Here is a 21,139-nt window from a genome sequence, read left to right on the forward strand (position 1 = left end):
TATGATAAAAAATGATTAGGTGGTCAAACATGTTTGTTTAAAGAAAACACTCAATACATTGGCCTCTTCTTCCATTGTTGGAGCTCTGTGGACATCAGTGGTGAACTGAGGGTAGCAGAATGTTACTGCATAGGTGAGAGCAGTTAATGGACACTGACCAAGGGGCTGTAGGAGTGAAAACTAAAAAATCAAGATTAGGGAGAGGGAAGAGTTAAATAGGTCTGTTACCTTTTTAAAAATCTTTTATTAACTGTGACATGCCAATAAAATTCAGTAATTCTCTTATAAGAAAACCCAGAAATGTAAAAATTAAATAAAAATAACAGGGAAAATTCAAACCTCAGTCATTTTCCCACATGAGGGATGCATAAAATTAAAAAAAGAGAAAGATTAGCCTTTGGATTTTAATAACTGAATAAAGACAGTAAAACAACAAACTAACTTTCTTAATTCGATTGAAGTTGTCAATTTGTCAAGATTTACTTCTGAGAATGTGGTCATTAGAAGAGCACATGCCTGGCATGTGTAAAACCTGTTTGATCCTTGGCACCTCAAATAAAATAAGAATAAAAGGTGCACACATGTAGCTGTGATTAAAATAATAAATCAGGTTAAGTATTAAAAATAAAAACTGAAATTGGCAAAAATTTGAATTTGTGAACATGTGTGAAGACTGTGGAAGTTCATTTTACTATTCTCTTTGCTATTATGTATGTGTGAAAAATGTTTTGTAGCAAAAGGCCAAACCATGATAAACCTGTGGCTTTGTGGTCAATGCAAAATACTTCTTTCTCTTTTTAGAGAAGTTTATTTAAGGAAATTCAACAAAGTGTTCAAGCTACTTTTTTAGAATTCAAGTTATTGTAAAACAACACCTTATGAATCCAAAGGTAATTTTAAAGACAATTCAACCATGATACTAAAATAAAATTTAAAAATCGATCAAAATGTTAGGAAATTTTTACCTAGGTTTTTCACTCTCTAATGCAAATACAGGCTTTCAACAAATAGACTTTGAAACATTACTTCCTCATTTTTTGAAACATTACAATATATTTTTAAATGCTTCAATTATAAGCAAAAATCTAGGAAACATTGGAGCTTTCCAAATGTGTCTGAGCATTTCTTGTGAAAAATGTTTTGCTTTTTTTCTTCAGACTCCTTCAAATCTCAATTATCAGATAAGAAAGCAGACAAAAGTTCTATTTTTTTCACTTGGTTCTTTTTAGTTATAATGACAGTAGAATCCATTTGGACACAATTATGCAAGAACAAACTATATATTATTCTAATTCAGACCCCAGTAACTCTCTTTCCCCTTCTCTCTCCCCACCCACTGTGCCCTTCCCTCTATTGATCTTTCTGCCATTTGCCCATAGTTCTTTCTTAAAAAAATAATTTCTTATGGATGTACACAGTGGTGCAATTCACTGTGGCATATTCATATATGTGCATAGAAAAGTTATGTCAGATTCATTGCACTGTCTTTTCTTTGTCCATCCCAATGTATGCTTTTGGTACCTTTGTCTAGGATGAGATAACTGTATCTATGTGGGTTCGTTTATGTGTCTTCTATTCTGTACCATTGGTCTATGTGTCTGTTTTGGTGCCAATACCATGCTGTTTTTGTTACTATACCTCTGTAGTAATATTTATGGTCTGGTATTGTGATCCCTTCTGCTTAACTTCTCTTGCTAAAGATTACTTTGTCTATTCTCCCCCAATTATTTTTTCAAATGAATTTCTTGACTATGAATTTTTTTCTATTTCTATGAAGAATATCATTGAAATTGTGATGGGAATTGCATTGAATCACTATAGCACTTTTGATATTATGGCCTTTTTGATGGTATTAATTCTGCATATCTAAGAACACAGGAGATCTTTCCATTTTCTGTGGTCTTCTTAAATTGAAAGATCTATTCTTTAATGGAAACTTTCTGGTCTCTAATGGTCAAACCATGGAACATACCACTGAAAGAATTTTCAACTTCTCCTATTTTTTTTGTTAATGAAAATAAGCTTTAATACATCAAGTAATAAATACATACAAAGATGCAAACAGTTTTAGTCATTTTCTTCCAGTTGTTTTGATCAACTTACAATAAACACAGAACTGAATCTACATACAGTCTTAGTATGAAAATTTTCGGGGTCCTTGTTAGATTTAGCAGGTTGCTCTTTCTTCTGTATTTATAACTTGTGCACTCTTAAAATTGACTTCAAAGCACTAAGAGTCATGCAAATGCGTAAGCAAAAAAAGTGCCATTAAGCAGAATCTACACTGTATGGCACACGGGACCACCTAAGTGAAGCAGGCGGTCAGGATGCATTAAAACAGTCTTTGGGATCAACTGAGTTTATGAAAAGGAACAAGGAACAATTTGGGTGACATAAAGTATTCGAAAGATTAAAGGGTCACTGGTATCTTGGAGCCAAACAATAGTTTGCTGTAAAATAACTTCACATGCATCTTTTAAATCAATGCTTAAAACAAACAAACAAACAAAAAAAAAACCAAACAAACAAAAAAACAACAACAACAACAAAAAAAAAACCTGGGTCATTCCTAACTATGTAAAATGCAAATCCTAATTAACTTCGAAATATTTTACCAATATTTTGAGACTGTGAATCTTGGGAGAAAAAACTAAACTGTTATCATTTTGAAAACAAGTGTTTCATCTGAACAGGGAAGATGAGCTGTCACCTCTCACTGTCGAGAGACCCTCCCAGCAGACAAAGCGGCTAGGACCTGGCATTCCGCTCTGTTTCAGCTAAGCACTCCTGAACCAGACGTCGAGCATGGATGATGCCTCGCTTCAGCCTCTCCATGGCGCCCTTGCTCCCCGCGTAGGTGGGCCTTATCTCCTTCCCCAGCTCCTCGATGATGGCCAGCAGCTCCGCGTACTTGCTCTGGGGCACCTGGCTGTTCCCAGTTCCCTGCGTGTAGCCCAGGGATGGTGGTCCATAGTCGCTCAGCAGCTGGCGGTACTGCGAGGATGCTGCCATGCTGGTGGAAGGCGCGTGGATGCTTCCGGCGGCGTTGAGGGCGGCGGCGGATATGTGCGCGGCCAAGTTCAGCTTGTAAGACATCCCCCCGGGCGGCGAGCGCGCCGCGCGCAGCCGGGCCAGGCCGCGAGGGCTGCAGCGGCGGCGAGGCTGAGCGGCGGCGCGGTGGCCCCGCGTCCCCGCGCACTTTTTGATGTTGACCGCTCTGGCTGCACCGGCAAATATGGCCGTCCCTCACCCTGACCCCGCCGCCTCCTATTCTTAATTCCATATTTTCAGGTTTCCATGTCTGTGTCCTCATTAATGTGTAGAAACTATTGCCAATTTTTTCAGAGCTTAAATGAGTTATACTTAAGAAATGATGAACAGTACACATTTGAATTGTATGACTTGATAGGCTTTGCCACCTGCACATATATAAAGTCATCACCATAAAGGAATGAACATGTGCATCACCACCTCAAATCATTTCATATTTTCTGATGTGCTATTTATATAGATTTGTGGCAAGTCAGTCCTGCCTTCCACACAACTCCTTCCAACCTTGCCCTTAATAACCACTGTTCTCACTTCTGTCAATACAGATTAATTTTCTAGTATTTTATATAAATGGAATTGTGTAGCAAACACCCATTTTTGTCTGGTTTCTTTTGCTCAGAGTGGTCATTTTGAGATCTATCCATTCATGGTGTGAGTTGAAGTTTGCATCTATTTTGCTTATTGATAGATATTTCGATTGTGTCAAGGTTACAAATAAACCTTCCATCCATTGAGTTGTCCAGATCATTCACATGAAAATCTTTGTATATCTGTGTGCTTTATTCTTTCTTCGGTAAAACAAGCTATATTTTATGACATTTACCTTTTTCAAAGAAAATGCTGAACTGTTTTCCAAAGTGACTGCACTGTTATGCATTTTGACAAGCAATGTTTGAGAGCTACAGTTCCTTTTCAAGGTTGTATAGTAATATCTCACAGTCATTTTAATTTGCATTTTCCTAATTACTAATGACAAACATTTTTCATATGTTCAGTGGCCATTCACATAACTGCTGTGAAGTATCTGTTCAATCTTTTGCCAATTTCTAAATTTGGCCTGTTTGTTGAGTTTTCAGAGGTTTTGGTGCATTTCAGATTTTAATTTTTTTATATATTGACTAAAAATATTTTATTCTGATTTGCAACTTGCTTTTTTCATTTTCCTAACAATATCTTTTAACACAACATTTTTGTTTAGATGAAGAATTATTTATCAACTTATCCTTCCATAGGTCATATTTTTTGCATCATAGTTAAACAAGATTTCCCCAGTTAATTGTTATAAAGGCTTTATCCTATTTTTTCTTTTAGAATATCATGTTTTTAGATTTTATATTTATGTGTAAAATCAATTTTGTGTTAATTACTGTACATATTGCAAAATAAGGACTTATGTTCATTTTTACATATCAATAAAATTTTTTTACTTGAAAAACTATTGTCTTTCCTTTGTACTTTTATAAAAAATTAGGCATATCAGTGTAGGTTCATTTCTGGAATTCCCATCCTATTACACTGACTTATGTATCTTCATGTTAATACTGTGCTCTTGATTACTTATTTAGCATCATATATTTTGAAATTAAGTGTTGTTATTTATTCAATTTTTTTCCAACATTGATTTGAGTATTCTAATTCATTTTTCTTTTCTTACTGCAATGGCTAGCACTCCTCTCCTGTTCCTGAAATTCAGAGGAAAATATCCAGTTTTAATGGTTAAATATGATGTTATTGGTAGTATTTCATAGATGCCTCTTGAGATTCAGCAGGTTCATCTATTCTAGCTTGCTGAAAGTTTTCTTCAGAATTAGATTGTCATATTTTTTTTCTGTATTTATTCTGGACTTACAGGACAAATTCCATGTGGTCATAAAAGATTACATTTTTTTGCTATGTGGTTGGACTCAATTGACTGAAAACTTTTTAGAACTTTCCTTCATCTGTATTCATGGCACATCTTGACTTGTGGTCACAATTATTTTTTTCTTTTTGTATTTTTGTTTGGTGTTGGAATCAGGGTAATATTGGCTTCATAGAATGGTTTAAGAAATATTCCCTTCTAATCAATTTAATGCTCAAATATTTTTTTTCTTAAGTATTTTGTAGAATTTACCGGTGAAAATTCCTGAGCTTGGATTTTTCTTTGTGAGAGGTTTTAAACTACAGATTTAATTTCTTTTTTTTTTTTTTTTTTTTTTTTGGTCCTGAAGCCCCCGTGGGGCCTGGAGCCTGGGGAGGGGCCACAGCTGTTCCTTCTGTGTGACAGAGTGGCTGAGAGGAATTAGGAGAGGGGGATGGAGAAAGAGAGAGAGAGAGAGAGAGAGAGAGAGAGAGAGAGAGAGAGAGAGAAATCCAGAGCTGTCCTTCCTGAGATGGGAACGTGGTCATCACTTCCCATGAGGGAAATGCTGGCGCGCAGTGGGTCCCCCTGCTTCCTCCGGTAGTAAAGGGAGAAGTTGCAATTTGAATGTCTATCAGTTTCCTCTGGCAAAGTGGAGCCACCTTCTGCACTACGTCATTTCCAACCTTTCCAAAGGGCCGTGGAGATAGTGATGTGCGTCACCGGCACACCCTCGAGAAACAAAGCACAAGTCACACCATCACGGGCTCACTGGTTGGTGTCTCTCTTGCCAGTGGCCCATGAATGCTCTGGAGAGAGGGCCCCATCCAGAGCCAGGCACTCAGAAGGAGCACAGTGAATGGGTGTATAAAGGACAGGAAATGAAGGAAAATAAAGATGAGCCTGGATTTGTCTTGCAGGGGCCCCAGGCTTGGCATTCTTGCAGCAGTTGATCGTATATGTGGGAACCTGGCATATGAACCAGGGAAGGGAGTCTGTTGACAGACCTTCTAGGTGTGGAAAGACCAGTGCTTCCTTTCCAATCTTCCCAATGTAGCCGAGAAAGTCCAGCAGAATCTCAAAATGATCCTTAGAGATCATCTGAGTTCCTTTAGCAATTTAAAGTTCCCTTGTTTTCTCAAGCAAGCAAATCCAGACTCAACACACTCATGATGCAAAAGGTCACTTCATGCCACTGGAGGACTCAGCCGAGTGGCTGGGCCCCAAGAGGGGAGCAACGTGGGCAGATGAGGATGGCCCTGTGACCCAGGTTCTGTCACCACTCTTGGTCCTGGGGACAGGCTGTGCTCCTATGTGTCACCACTGATCCTGATCCAACCAGAATTTCAGAAAGGAAGGAAGGAGTGCCTCACAAGCCTCCTGCCCACCACAGGGTGCTCGACTGAAGGAGAAATGCAGTAGATAAACCCAGCATGGGCCTTCGCGTCTGCCTTTTAATTCCTTGGTAGTTTATAAAGGTTTCCTTCTCTTTTCTGCAACTTTGAACTGTAGACCATTCTTGAAAGGATATCAAATGAAATTTGTATACAAAAGAATATTTCTCACCATTTGACATATAAGTCCTCATGCAATTTTAAGGCTATGCTTTCTGATCAGATATTAGTAATATTCTGAAGTAAAATGTGTAAGAGAGAGGTGGTGCCCTTGAGGTGCTGAATAGGCACAGACACACTTAGAATCTAGTAAGTTTGTCAGGCTTTCAGGAATTCTTGCTTGGTATTTTTTAATTGCAACATAACTGTAGATGAGATCTGAAGCTGCACAAGGATGCCACCGGCATGGCCCTGTGTCTGTGTCATCCTTGATTGCGATGGCACATTCTCTGTTAGCAGGACTTGGAAAGCCTAATTGATCTTACCATCAAACGTTCAGTAATTGGACATACCTTTTAGTCTTCTTGGGTTCAGATTTAATTTCTATATTAGAGAGCAACTCAGGTTATCTATTTATGTTTGAATGAGTTTTGAGCTTTTGTAATTTGTATCATTGAGGGACTTGTCCATTTCATTAAAAAATCACCAAATTTATTTGTGTAATGTTATTCATAGCATACTTTTTATCCTTTTAATATTGGTAGCATCTGTAGTTATGTCATGCTTTGCTCCTGATATTGGTACTCTGTGTCCTCTTGGGTTCTCTGTCTCTCACTTTCCAGATCTCCATAGATGTGTACCAATTTTATCAACCAGTACTCAGTTGAATATTCTAGATGATTTTGCTGCATATTTCTGGACTTTTTTTTTCTTTGAACATACTGCTTCTCCTGTAATTTTTCTTGTAACTCTTAACTGTCTTTGTTCAGAACCTCGGTATAATGAGCTCAGCTGCAAAGACTGATAATCATATCATTAATCGCCTTTGTTTCCATTCCTTTGCACATCAGTGACCTTTCTCACATGATGTGCTGTGCTTCCACACTTGTTTTATTCATTTAATTCATTTTGTTTATTTTTTTATTTTGGAAGTTGGAGGAAGGGGGTGTCCTTGGTCCTTGTGACTATCTAGGCAGAAATAAAAGTAAACTCAAATTATTTTAGCTGATTAAATTGTCTTTCATGAACTGTAGTTTTAAAGGCAAACAAGCATATCTGTGGATTAATTTTAAGAATAGAATTTTGGGCCCAGTTCAGTGTAAGATGTCTGTGTAGATTGCTGTGAAGTGCTGTGATAGCTGAGAAGAGGAAGAAACTTTTATTCCCCCATTGGATGTGAGACATTTGAGACAGGGGACATGATTAACTTCATAATTAATTGATGGATGAATGTCAATCAAGGAAGAATTGGAAAGATCCTGGGTTACTCATCTTGGTCATTATTACTGTTATAAGCATTAGTGGAAAGGCACAGGAAGGGAAATTGTGTCAATGAGTTTGGTTGTGTCTCAGGTTGGTTCCATTATTGGTTTCATTTTACCCCCAATAGCACAGCAAGGCAGGACCTTTGAATAATGATGGGGTGGTAGTGGCTAGCTAAAATAAATAGTAAGATATCCATTGGAGAAAGGTAAGTGCAGATATTTACAGAAATTTCAGAGAAATCCCACCCATTCAAGTTGAATTTAGAAGCCAATATTATAAAAGAAGAAAATTAATGCTTAAAAGACATCTGGCAAAAAAACAAATGCAAATATACAATTTCAAAAAGGCTTTAAAGTGAATGATTAGGATCAACATAGGGATGCATATAATACAAAAATGAAACACGTTTTAAAACTGAAATATGTCTACATGAAATAAACAACTTGGCACTCTAAAGAAACAACTGGCAAACTTGGAAATAAAAAAGAAATGTGCACATTGAAATGTTAAATACCTGATAGCTCAAGGCTGTCAAAGAGCATTAGTAACTATTATGAAATATAACAAATGTGAAAAATTACATAAAATGTATTAGGTATGATTTAACAATTTAACAAGTAATTATAGGTATAAGTCCTTGTAACCACTATCAAGTTTGAGATATACTGCAGTCAGATCTGTAGGCAACACCTGCATGTCTTTTTCCTAACACAAACTCATTAGCCCTACATTTATTTGCTATGCTGACTATAGTTAAGAATAGCAAATAGTATACTGTAGAACTGTACTTATTCTGTGTTATGTGTTCTTTTATATGAGTTTATTTCAATCACTATTATTTTTATTAGATTCAGGTCCATATGAATTTTTGTGTGCTCTGGTTCTTTTGTTTTCATTGCCACGTAGTATTTATTTAAATAAAGTTTAATGTATTCATCCATTTTTCTGTTCTTGGATATCTGAACTGTTTTTATCTCTGGCTGGTACCAACAGTGTTACTATGTGCATTCTCGTATATGCTTCCTGGCCAACAGAAGCAACCATTCCTCTAAGACATGGATTTCTCTAACTGTACTGAATAATTCCTAACTGATTAATAAAGTGTCTAAAACATATCCTAAGTATGATAAAAATAAATCAGTATAACCATAGACTTAGAGTATAATTGCATGGACTATTTCTAGCTTGCTTGAGTCCTGAGTGGTCTTGTTCTGCTCACTCATTCAGAAACCCAACCCATAGTGTCTCAGGACTTCCTGAGTGTTGTTATGGTCAGTTGGGTTGGGAAAAGTAGGGAGAGCCATAGAGGTTTTCCTAGGCTAGTCATTTCATTTCCTCTTGACATTTTCTACCTTGGCCTCAGGCTTATGGTAACAGCTGAAAAGAAGGATAGGAAACATAGTATAGGACAATATATTCTTGTGAGTGGTTAGCATTCTTGGCCCCTGTCTACCCATAGTGGGTACCTATCCCTCAGATTCATCCCTCTCTTAAAGAACACAGCTCCATGGTCCACAAAGGGTCTCCTTCCATTTGAAATTCAGAATTCCTGCATGTCTTTCCATCAGATATATGAGAACTTGAGTCCTGTTGACCCACAAGTTATACTCTTTAACATTACCTATTTTCTAGTTTCCCTCTTTTTTTAAAAAAATGTATTTAAATTTTTATTCAATTTATTCTAAATTTTTAAAATTGATGCATAATTGTACATATTGTGGAGTACAGTGTAATATTTTCACTTGTGTATACAATATACAATGGTAAAGGCAAGGTAATTCACATGTCCATCGCCTTAAGCTTTCATCTTTTCTTTGTGTTGGGAATTTAAATATTCTCCTTTTAGCTATTTTAAAATATGTAATAAATAATTGTTAATGATGGTTTTTCTACTGTAATGTATTACTATCTTCTTTCCAGTCAAACTTTACTGTGGTCAGAGATTATATTTGTAGGATTCCAAAAATCTGACAGTATGTGTAATTTTGTCAATATTCTGTACATACTTGAAAATCTTGCACACTGTGAAACATTTGTAAATGCTCCTTCAGTCATGTCATTATACTTAGTTTCTAAACTATTCCATGTCTTCCACTGAGTGGCATTTACTTAATGCAGATATTGATTAATCTACTTCTCACTTTTAATAATTGCATAAAAATTAGGTAATTATATTTTTCTAGTTTATTTAGTTTTTCTATCTGTTTATCTATGTCTTTATAAGACTGACTGCCTTAAAATTCTCTTTTTGAACAACTTCCTTTTGCTTTTTGGTTTATCTGTGCATGCTCTACCTTCTTTTTATGTGTATACCTTTCATCTTTCTGCATTCTTGTTTTTGATATTTCTTTCCTACACAGTATTTAGCTTTTAAAAATTGCATCTCACCATGTTTTATCTTTTAATCTGTATATTTTGTAGCTTTATGTTAAATTGCTACTATATTCTCCTACAAATGTACCTTTGTCTGTTCTGCTTTCAGGTTTCTCTAGGTGTTCTCTATTCCTTTTTTTTTGGGGGGGGTAGTCATTTTTGGTCTTCTTTTGGATTACATATAATCAAAATTTTAAATGATATTTTTAAAATTTAGAAGAATTCAGATTAACAGAAAGTTTCAAAGATTATGTAGAGTTCGTGGATAATCCACAATCAGTTTCACTGGTGCACTTACCATAATTAATGAACTGCTTTTGATACCTTATTATGTGTAGTTTGTTTCTTTTTCCTTGCCTGTTGCTCAATGTCTCATTTCCATTCCAGAATTCCATCCAGGACACTGCACTATGTGGAATTTTCATATTGGTGACAGATTCTCAGACTTGCTTTGTTTTCCAGTGAGAGTTTTCAGGAAACCTGACAGGTGTTGTATAGAATCTCAAGATGTCTTTCCTAATGATGCCAGCAGTTTTGTTTCCTTTATCAGAAGGTCACAGAGGTGAAGTGTCAATTGATTACATTCTATCAAGAATGTATGATTGACCCCTATCTCTCACCCTGCACAAAACTCAATTCAAAATGGATCAAGGACCTCGGAAACAGACCAGAGATCCTGCATCTTATAGAAGAAAAAGAAGGTCCAAATCTTCAACGTGTCAGCTTAGGATCAGACTTCCTTAACAGGACTCCCATAGCACAAGAAATAAAAGCAAGAATCAACAACTGGGATAGGTTCAAACTAAAAAGCTTTCTCTCAGCAAAGGAAACTATCAGTAATGTGAAGAGAGAGCCTACAGAGTGGGAGAAAATCTTTGCCACTCATACTTCAGATAGAGCGCTAATTTCCAGAATATATAAAGAACTCAAAAAACTCTACACGAAGAATACAAATAATCCAATCAACAAATGGGCTAAGGAAATGAACAGACACTTCACAGAAGAAGATATACAAGCAATCAACAGATATATGGAAAAATGTTCAACATCTCTAGTAATAAGAGAAATGCAAATCAAAACTACCCTAAGATTCCATCTCACCCCAATTAGAATGGTGATTATCAAGACCACAAGCAACAATAGGTGTTGGTGATGATGTGGGGAAAAAGGTACACTCATACATTGCTGGTGGGGTTGCAAATTAGTGCAACCACTCTGGAAAGCAGTATGGAGATTCCTCAGAAAACTTGGAATGGAACCACCATTTGACCTTGCTATCCCACTCCTTGGCCTATACCCAAAGGACTTAAAATTAGCATACTACAGAGATACAGCCACATCAATGTTCATTGCTGCTCAATTCACCATAACCAGGTTGTGGAACCAACCTAGATGCCCTTCAGTTGATGAATGGATAAAGAAAATGTGGCATATATATATATATATATATATATATATATATATATATATATATAAACAATGGAATATTACTCCGCCATAAAGAATGATAAAATTATGGCATTTGCAGGCAAATGGATGAAATTGGAGAATATGATGCTAAGTGAGATAAGCCAATCTCCAAAAACCAAAGGATGAATGATCTCGCTGATAAGCGGATGATGACATATAATGGGGTGGTGGGACGGGTTAGTGTTAGGTTTAGGTTTAGGATTAGGGTTAGGGAGGGGAGCAAGAATGGAGGAAGGAAGGACTGTATAGAGGGAAAAGAGGGGTGGGTGGGTTGGGGGGAAGGGAAAAAATGACAAAATGAATCAAACAACATTGCCCTGTGTAAATTTTTGATTACATGAATGGTATGCTTTTACTCCATGTGCAGAGAATCAAAATGTATCCCATTTGTTTACAATAAAAAAATAACATATGGGAGAGAAAAAAAAAAGAATGTATGATTAACATGATTTAAACATCAGCTTTCAATGACCATCTGGGATATTGTTCACCAGTTTTCTCCCTGAAAAGTGGCTCCTTTCCTACCTCTTTCTAAACTGTACCCTTGGTAGAAGTCTCTATGTGCAGTTTACACTCAGCAAAGTGTGGAGTTCTGTGCTCCATCTGCTTGTTAGTGCAATATAATGTGATTTTTTATTTTTTCAGATATTCAACTAGTCTCTCAAACAGTTTTGTTCCTATTTTAATGCATTGCTTTTTTAACCCACTTTTTAAATTGGTGTATTACACTTGTATGTAATAGTGGGATTTGTTACATATTTGTACATGCACACAATATAACAATATAATTTGTCCAACATCATTCCTATTATTAAACTGGTTTGGAAGACATGCAACACATTTTTTTCTTATTAATTTAGTGTTAACCCTAGAAATTTCAACAAGCATTCCTTATTTATGAAAATCAAATGATTGCTCATGCCTTTTTATGACAATAAACAATAAATTGATTTAAATATTTGATAAATTTTTGCCACTCCTGACATATCTATTGAAGGGAATTCTCAATCTTCTTAACTCTTTAGCTGTCAATTTGGGTTTGAATGCAACTTCATGTGTGCCAAATTCTTTCTTCTGTCTCTGAGCTTCCTCTTAAATTATTTTCCTTCTTTCCAAAAGGGAGAATTAAGAATTTCTTGAGTGTAATTCTGGTCAACTCCATTTCTGCTAGTCTGTTTTCATTGCACTAATATTTGAAAAAAATTCTTGACTAAGATCAAAACCCCATGTAGCAGTCCATTGCCTTTTAGCTTCCTGAAGTGTCCCGCTATTACCTGTCTCCCCCTGTTGAGATGTCATCTCCCAACATCTCCCTTATGCTCCTGAGTGACTGCTTTTAAGACTACGTTTTGCCTTTTATTTTCCTTATTTCCAACATAATGCATCTTTTTGAACTTTTTATTCTTCAGAGATCTCTTGAAATTCTTGACTTTATGTAGGATCCTAATCAGCTTTTTAAATATTTGTTGTCATTAACACTATAAAAAAGTAGCTTCTGCCCCATTTGCCATTCCTGGGATTCCAATTAATAAGGTGAGTCTGCCCCACTGCTTTCTTTTTCTACATTTCACCCTCTTCTTTGTACATTCCAACTTTCTGTCTCTCTATGTGCTTTTGATCTACATTCTATTTTACTACTTATCTCTTCAGTTGTGCTTATTGGCTTTCTTTTCTGTTTTTAATTTCATCTTTAGTGTTTTCAGTTTCAGGATTATTGCTTGGTTCTTTTCCAAATCTGTAATGTCACTTTCCTCTGGTTTCTAGTTCCCATATTAAAAACTTGGTTTATATTTTATTGTAAATAGTCAGTGGGGTTGTTGTATAATCACAATCTTTTCATTTTAACATCTAAATCCTTGTAGCCTGCTTCAATTTCTATCCCACCCTCCACCCATGTCTTCTCACTCATGTTTCCTGCCCTTCTGTATGGTAATTTGCTTTTTGCTCTTTTCTAAACTTTGATCATGTAGATGTTTATAACTTTCTTTCTTGTTTTTTTTTTTTCATTTTTCTTTTGTTTCTGGCAAGAATCTGGGACAAATTTATATCCTGATTTCAAATTAGAGACTTCTCAATGTTATGAATTCAGGTTGCAGGATTGCAAGTCTGTTGCCTTGTTTATTCTGAGTTTTCCCTTGGGGAAGAAACAGATGTTTCAGTACGCATCCTGAAGTGAGAGAGGCTTTCTCAGGTAGATTGGACTTCATTTCTGAGCACCCACATGCAACCACATTTGTTGACTCAGATTTGCTGTCTTTCTTAGAGATTAACTAAAGATCTTAAGGCAAACCTTACTTTGAATATTGAGCTTATCTCTCTGGATTCTGTAAGTAGAGTTTAATCCAGTAATTTAACACTACCATTTAGCACTTTGTCGCTTTTGAGCTCTATTTCTCTCTCTTTCTCTTACATGCACATACATGCATCACTTTTGAGATTGTGTTCTAAGCAGTCCGTGGGATCTAAATTATATATTTTTCTACTTCAGTAATAAGCAGAAAGACTGAAAGTTAAGGTAAGTCCCAGATTCTCCTTAACTTTTCATGTATTGTATGTGTTCTTGTAGTGAAATAATAGGCAACTCAGATTTCAAAACTATGCTACCCATATGGGTACTCTGCAGCTATCCCATTAAGTGTATAAAAATGCAAGATGTGTGGAAGGAGAGCTTCTTTGTTTGTTAGTTTTGTTTTGAGAAGACTGACTGTGAAAATAAGGATATGATGGCATCAACTGGACAGTAATTCTTTGAAAGGAAACCCATTAAACTCTTTGGAGTGAAAAACAGGTCTTTATCAACTTCCACTTCTCCTAAGACAATACATGGGAAATTCACCCAAAATATGGATACTTAAGTAACATATTGTCTCAAATTAGTGTCTATAAAGTAATCTCAAAAAAAAAAATACATGCAGAGAGTATTAGTCCAGTATTTGAAAGTAATTGCTACATATTACCAAATTATGTTTTATTCTTTTTTCATTTATAAATGTTGTAATACAAAGATACAAAATAATAGGAACATTTTCCATAGTTTCCAAAATTTTAGTTATTAAGAGCAATGTTACATGTCAGTTCTATGCAGCTACAATGGCCAAGAAAGCCAAAAAAGCCTCAGAAGGGCTTTTTTTTTTAAATGCAGGAATCTGGAGTCTGAACCAGAATTCATAACTGATTTCTAATTTCATAACACAAGCATTTTCTTTTACATGATAATTCACATCATGTTGACATCTGTAGAACAAGGATTTTCTCTGTCTTATGCACTATTTTATCTGAGAAGTAAGAGGTGAGGTGATTCATTGACGATTTAGAGTAGGGAGTTGGGGCTTCCATCCTTTCCAGCAATATCTTCCCCATGCTCAATGTCGACAGAGACCATGTGAGAAAACTGGACTTTCATTTCTACCTGCAGTTATAATCTGTCCCTCCATCTCCCGTTGGATAACATCAGAGGAGATTCAGTGGAGAGAATCAGCAGTAAGGGGGCTGCCCACACTCACCCTCCTGTGTCTGGAGGTCACATGGGAACAGCCACAATGAGGCTTAACTACCTCTCTCAGACATGGTGATGTCATCAAAGGAACATGAGAGAGCTGGAACCCTCACCCCAATTAGCAGAAGCAATAAATTGGGACATTTGAGGGTCATGAGGGGATTCTCAACTTCTGTCTACTTCAAGCAGCAACAGAATTGTATCCCTATTTTTTTTCTTTAATATGTTTCAAAGAAACAGCCAGATAAAAGTGAATATTTGAATAAGATATTGCTATAAAAATATCCACACGGTCTAGTTTTTTTTCATTGAAAATTACTCATCCTGCTAAGAAACAGGAAGAACTCAAACTTGGATCAAAAGATACAATCAATAGATGCCAAGACAAAGATGACAGAGATGTTAGAATGTTTTGACTATGATTTAAAAATATTTAGCATGCAATTATGAAAATGGTTGAAACAAAGAAAAACTGGAATATTTTGGTAATAAATTAGGAAATCTTTCCAAATGAAAAAAAGATTTACACAAGAATTTAACAGAAATTTTATTATGGAAAAACACAAAAGCAAAAATTAAAACAAGATCAATGAAGGGACTCAAAAATAGAATTGAGAGAATAAAGGAAAAATAATTAGTAAACTTTAAAGTGAAAAATAAAAATCACCCAATCCAAAAGGAAATGAATATGGTGAGAATTGAAATGACATCTGACAATGTAACAAAAGATCTGACATTCCTTTTGTGAGTGTCCTGGAAACAAAGAGTAGTGGGGTGGTGAGGCTGAAACAATATTTTAAATATATATGGAGAAGGATTGTCATGGCTTGAATACAGGTGTCCCCTAAAGGTCCATATGTTGAAGACTTGGCACCCAGTCTGTGGCAATTATGAGAGGTGGTGGAACCTTTAGGAGATAAAGTCTAGTGAAAGCAAATCAGTCTATTGAGTACATGCACTGGATAGGGATATTGGGACCTGACCCCTTCCTCTATCTCCCTTTGCTTCTTAATCTCCATAAGGTGAACAGTTTTGCTCAACCATGTGCACCTTGCCTTGTTGTTCTTCCTTGACACAGGTCTATAACAATGGAGGAAGCTGACCATAGACTGAAGCATGTGAAACCATGAACCCAAATAAATCCTTCTTCCTTGAAGATGATTTTCTCAGGTATTTTATCACAGTGATGGAAAGCTAACACAAGGAAAATTTACTACATTCTTGAGTTTCATCCATGTCCAGTGTGGGTGAGGGAAAGGGTTTCTGTGGGAGTGACGGGCTGACTGTAAATTAATTGCTAAGAAACTTATCCAACAGAAAAACAACCACAGGAGGCAATTATTTCTTTTCAATCAGGGGCATGACTGATCAAGTCATGCTAATCTCTGGCTCTAACAAAAGATGGAAGAGTCTACCTTTCATTTATTTAGAGTCATACAGGTAAAAAGGGGGACCAGGAGGAGCTTCTTCTGTAAGAAACAGGATAAGGTGGAGTTAAGGAAGCCATTTGCTCTAGTGGGTTATCCCAGGAGGTCCTACAAATTCCAGTGGTGAGCCACTGCATGGATACCACATACTCTGGGAGCTCTCGAACAAACTCTTAATGATTGCCAGTTCTAGTGAGCCAGATTTCCATTGCCTGACAGTCCAGCAAGCCTGGTTTTATTTGCTGGCCATGGATGGCTCCATGCACTGTATGTTTCTAAGAAACTATAAAAAAAGATTTCAAATGTTTTCATCACAAAGATTTAAATATATATATATATATATATATATATATATATATAAAATCTCATGTTAGCTCATAGATATGTACAGTTTTTTATGACAATTAAAATAATTAACTAAGAAATAATGACTGAAAAATTCCACATTTAACAAATGACATAAACCTCCACAGTAAAGATGGGAAACAATACCAAAATACCATAAACCCAAACAAACCTTCACCAACATATATCATGAATCAAACTTCTTCTGAAGACTAAAGAAAATGAGAAAACATTGAAAACAGTGAGAGAGAAATCACACTTTACCTACAACAGAAACCATTCAAAAGACAGCAGATTTCCTTATCAGAAACTGTGGAAGCTAGAAGGAATTTATACTTCAGGTTTCAAGTGCTAGGGGAAAAAAGAACTTTGAACACAGGATACTATACACAGGGAAGATATCCTTCAGAAATGAAGTGAAATGAGACATTTCAGAAAATGAAAACCAAGAGAGATTTCACCAGCAAATCCATTCAACAGAATAATTCTATACAGAAAAGAAATAATAAACAAATGGCTCTTGAAACACTAGGAAAAAGAAAGAATGATAGAAAGAGTAAGAATATAAATAAATTCAATGTTTACATTCCTAAATTATGTTTGATAACTGAAGGAAAAAGAAAGTAACACTGTTGCAGCATTCAGGAGGCCTCTGCGTTTTGTGGAGGATGAGAACTTGCACTCTGGAGTCAGAGCCCAGGTGCCTTTGGCTCTCAGAGCCCCGGGGTCCTCGTCTGTGAGGCGGGTGTGGTACAGGAGTCTCCCATCAGGCTGATGGAAAGAGGAGGCCCAAGGTGGGCTTTCAAGCATGGAGCACGGGGTTGGGTACCAGCAGGTGCCAAAGAGGGGCAAGCACCCTGGCTTCCATCTTGACCAAAGCCCTTCCTGCCCTGGGCCCCGGATGCACCTCTGGGCATTTCTGCACCACTACTCTCATGGCACAGGCCTCCCCACCCCAGGCCTCACACAGCCGGAGCCTCCGCAGCCCCATCCCTGCTTTGCTCTGGCTCACCCCCCCAGTCCTGGCTGCCAGCTAGGTATGAGGTCCATCTTGGGGGCCCTGCATTCTGTGATTTTTCCATCAAGTGCATGTCACAGGGTCAAAACTTTCCCTTAGCAGGACAGAGCCAAGCCGGGCTGCCACCCCCAGTGGTTGGATACACACATGTGAGCTGCTGATCCCTGCATCCCCCGCGTGCTGCCAGAGCCCCTTTCTGCAGGCCTGTGATTCCTGAGTCTGGTCCAGCCCAGCGCCCGCAGCCTGCCTTAGATGTTGTCTCCAGGTGCCCCACTCAGCGCCTCCCACCTCCTCCTGGAAGCCTTCCTGTGCCCAGCAGCCCAGGCTTGAGTTGTGGTTCACCTGGCCTGCCAGGCCTTTCCGCGTGGTTGGTGCTGCTTCTGGAACTGATGGTGGGTCCACCTGGAGGTCCTGGCTGGCTGACCCCTCCACGAGGCTGAGACCTTCCACCTGGCTTAACTCTTGGGGCCTCAGTTTTCTCAGTGTTCTCATTTGCCCCATGAGAATGACGGAGCCTCCCTGGGGCAAGTGAGTGTCCCTCTCTGAGCCTGAGTTTCACATCTGAATAACAGGGTAGAAGAAGCTGCCCTCCTGATAGGGCTGGGGTGGGACCTGGTGAGGGAGATCCTTGAGGCCCGCAGGGAACCCGTGGCCTCTCCCAGTTCCCCTGCCTGTCTGGTCCTGCATGCGGACAGGCAGTAGAGATTCTGAGTGTGGCCGGCAGGTTTCCCGGCTGCTGCCTGCCTGGTGTCAAGCGGCATGACGGATCGGCTGGACACACTCCACAATAGCGCAGACACTCTATTACACTGTGATTGTCTGCCCGTGGCCTGGCTTGGCCGCACTGCCACAGATAATGGCCTGGAACAAAGATGGCAACTGTGCATGGGACAGACCTGTGGCAAGTGACATGATGAGGAAGGAGCAGGTGAGGGGCAGCTGCAGGGGACACGAAAGGAGCAGGGCCGGGGTGCAGGGAGGAGGCCAGGAAGCAGGGAGGCTGGGCGCGGGCTCAGCCCCGAGGAGACCCAGGTGACTTCGTCCAACAACCATAATGGCAGTAATAATAATAGCTCTGCTCAGCCAGCAGCCGTCGTGCCCTGGTGGCTGGGGTCAAGCTGATGATCATCCTCCCCACCCTTACCAACCACCCTGACTGGGGGTTCTGGGAGTGGGTGGGGGTCTGCATCCCGAGGACCCCCCAGTAAGGAGGTCCTGTTTCCAACCTCCAGCTTCTTTCTCCAGGCTGAGAGAAGGCCAGAGGCTGGGAAGGGGCAAGGGGTCCTTTTTCAGCTGGGCAGCTCCTTGTAAAGAATCTCCCAAGACCCCCTTTCCTGCCCAGAGCCAAATCCAGGATCCTGGATATAGAAGGCAGGGAGGAGAGGGCCTCGGTGGGCACTCGGCCGCCCCCTCAGCCTCCATAATGAACCTCTCTTGAGCGTTTTGATGTCCCTTGACCCAGAGTAACCTCACCGCAGGTGCTCCCTGGAAGGTGCTTTTCAGCTGGGAGGACTGAGGCTCAGAGAGCTGCAGGTTGGCTGAGGCCACACTGTGGAGGCTGGCTGGACCCAGCACTCGGCTCCAGGTTTCTGCTGGGCTCCTTCCCTTCCCCCAAAAGCCTGTGAATGAGCCACCTGCGAATGAGCCACCTGCATATGTGGGGACTGCTGTGGGCCCAGTGAGGAAGTGGCTCTTTGCTATAAGGAGAGAAATTGGGACAAACTCAGGGAGGCGGGGAAGGTCGCGGCTGCAGAGTGAGCCAGGAGTGGGGACCCGGCACCGGCCATCCTGAGACCCAGGGACAAGCCCTTGTGGGCACAGTAAGTGCTGTACAAACAGCACCTCTCCAAGCCGACCCCACGGCCCACAGCAGGACAAACAGATCCTCCCTCCCAGGGCATCATGGGGCTGAGCAAGGCCAGCTGAGGGACATGCTCAGAGCAGAGCCAGACATGCAGCAGGTGCCCGAGGTCTGAGTGGCTGAAGGGACACCATGAGGTCCCCTGGTTAACCTCTGGGCCACATCAGTGCTGGCCAGCTGGAATGAACTCCCACCAACTCACTGGACTCTCCATCAGCAACCAAATCCCGTGGCCTCCTAAAGCTCCAACTGTGCTCCTACTGTGTGCATGACCCAGAGTCTAAAGCAGAGGCATCCGTCACAAAGGGGGCGGAAGGGAGTTTTGTACGCCATTACCACGTGCCAAGACCCATGCGTGTGGAAAGTAGAGAACCCAAAGTGCTGGCTGAGGTGGTGGCTCAGTGGGGGAGAGAAATAAGCCAATGACATAAAGTCCATTGCCGACTAAAAAAATATTTTAAAAAGCAGCAAATGACAGTGGGGCTGCCTTCAGCCCTACGCGCTGCGGGTGCCTCACCACCTGCTTCCACCACCTCTGTGGACCATGCGTCTCACATTTTCCTAAGTTTTGTGTTGACAGCCCGACTCAGTCCAGACCAGCCATGGCTCCGGCCCCACAGCCACGCAGGGCTCATGGTCAGAGCCTCCAGTCACACGATTCTAGACCAAAATGGCTTTTTCCTCCACTTGCTCAGAAACCAAATGGTTTTTTTTTTTTTTTTTTAAATCTATATTTTAAGGAAGCAAGGGCTTTAGTCTATCCTGTACCCAGCCTATGTTTATATTTGAAGGTGTTTCTCCAGAACATTCTTCCAACAGGCCCTGGATGGTTGGCAGATTTTTCCCCCATCCAGAGAACCTGTCACAGGGCCACATCCAAGAGAAACTGGGGCATCCTTGTCACCCCTGAGCCTTTGCACAGGCCGGTCCCCTCTCTGGAGAAAAAGATACATAACTCCGAACGCTGTGAAATTTGCTGCTGTGAGAACAGCTAATTTTTCATACCCAGATGAACTGGCTGGGTTTGTTAAAGCCCAAGAAAATAAAATAATAATTATAACTCATCTTCGCCCCAGCATGTCTCTGATTCTTTATACCATGAACGTCCCAGTGGGGAGCAGTTCTGGGTTTGCTCAGACACAGCCTATTTAGAAATTTCTGGCTGGTCTTCTGAGACCAAAATATCCCTCCTGGAAATCTTACAACAAATGAAGCGATCCTCTCTAATCTTCTTATCGTTGTAGCCTCTGCTCCAGGCCTGGTTATCTCGTGGGCTTGCAAAAGAGAAAGGGGTGGGGAGAGAGAGAGATTTATACATATATATTTATGTTTCATAGAAATTTATATCAGTGTATGTAGATGCAGGAAGTAACAAAGGGGAGATAACAGGCAGGACCGGCGGGCCCTCCCTCCAGGCTGCAGAGCAGGGTGGCCCTGGC

General features: G+C 39.5%; 1 protein-coding gene across 1 annotated transcript; it reads right to left on the reverse strand.

The window, feature by feature from the left end:
* Positions 1–2,595: 2,595 nt before the first annotated feature.
* Positions 2,596–3,096, reverse strand: LOC124973830 (cyclin-dependent kinase 2-associated protein 1-like). The gene has a single exon (XM_047537540.1). It carries the CDS (start codon positions 3,094–3,096, stop codon positions 2,749–2,751), a length of 348 nt encoding a protein of 115 aa, XP_047393496.1. The 3' UTR covers positions 2,596–2,748.
* Between the last annotated feature and the right edge of the window lie 18,043 nt (positions 3,097–21,139).

The sequence above is a fragment of the Sciurus carolinensis genome, unplaced genomic scaffold (genome assembly GCF_902686445.1).
Source record: "Sciurus carolinensis unplaced genomic scaffold, mSciCar1.2, whole genome shotgun sequence".
In the NCBI taxonomy this organism is placed as follows: Eukaryota; Metazoa; Chordata; class Mammalia; order Rodentia; family Sciuridae; genus Sciurus; species Sciurus carolinensis.

What these genes read in the sequence shown, in the direction of transcription:
- LOC124973830 (XM_047537540.1), bottom strand. Translation starts at nt 3,096, where the DNA reads ATGTCTTACAAGCTGAACTTGGCCGCGCACATATCCGCCGCCGCCCTC.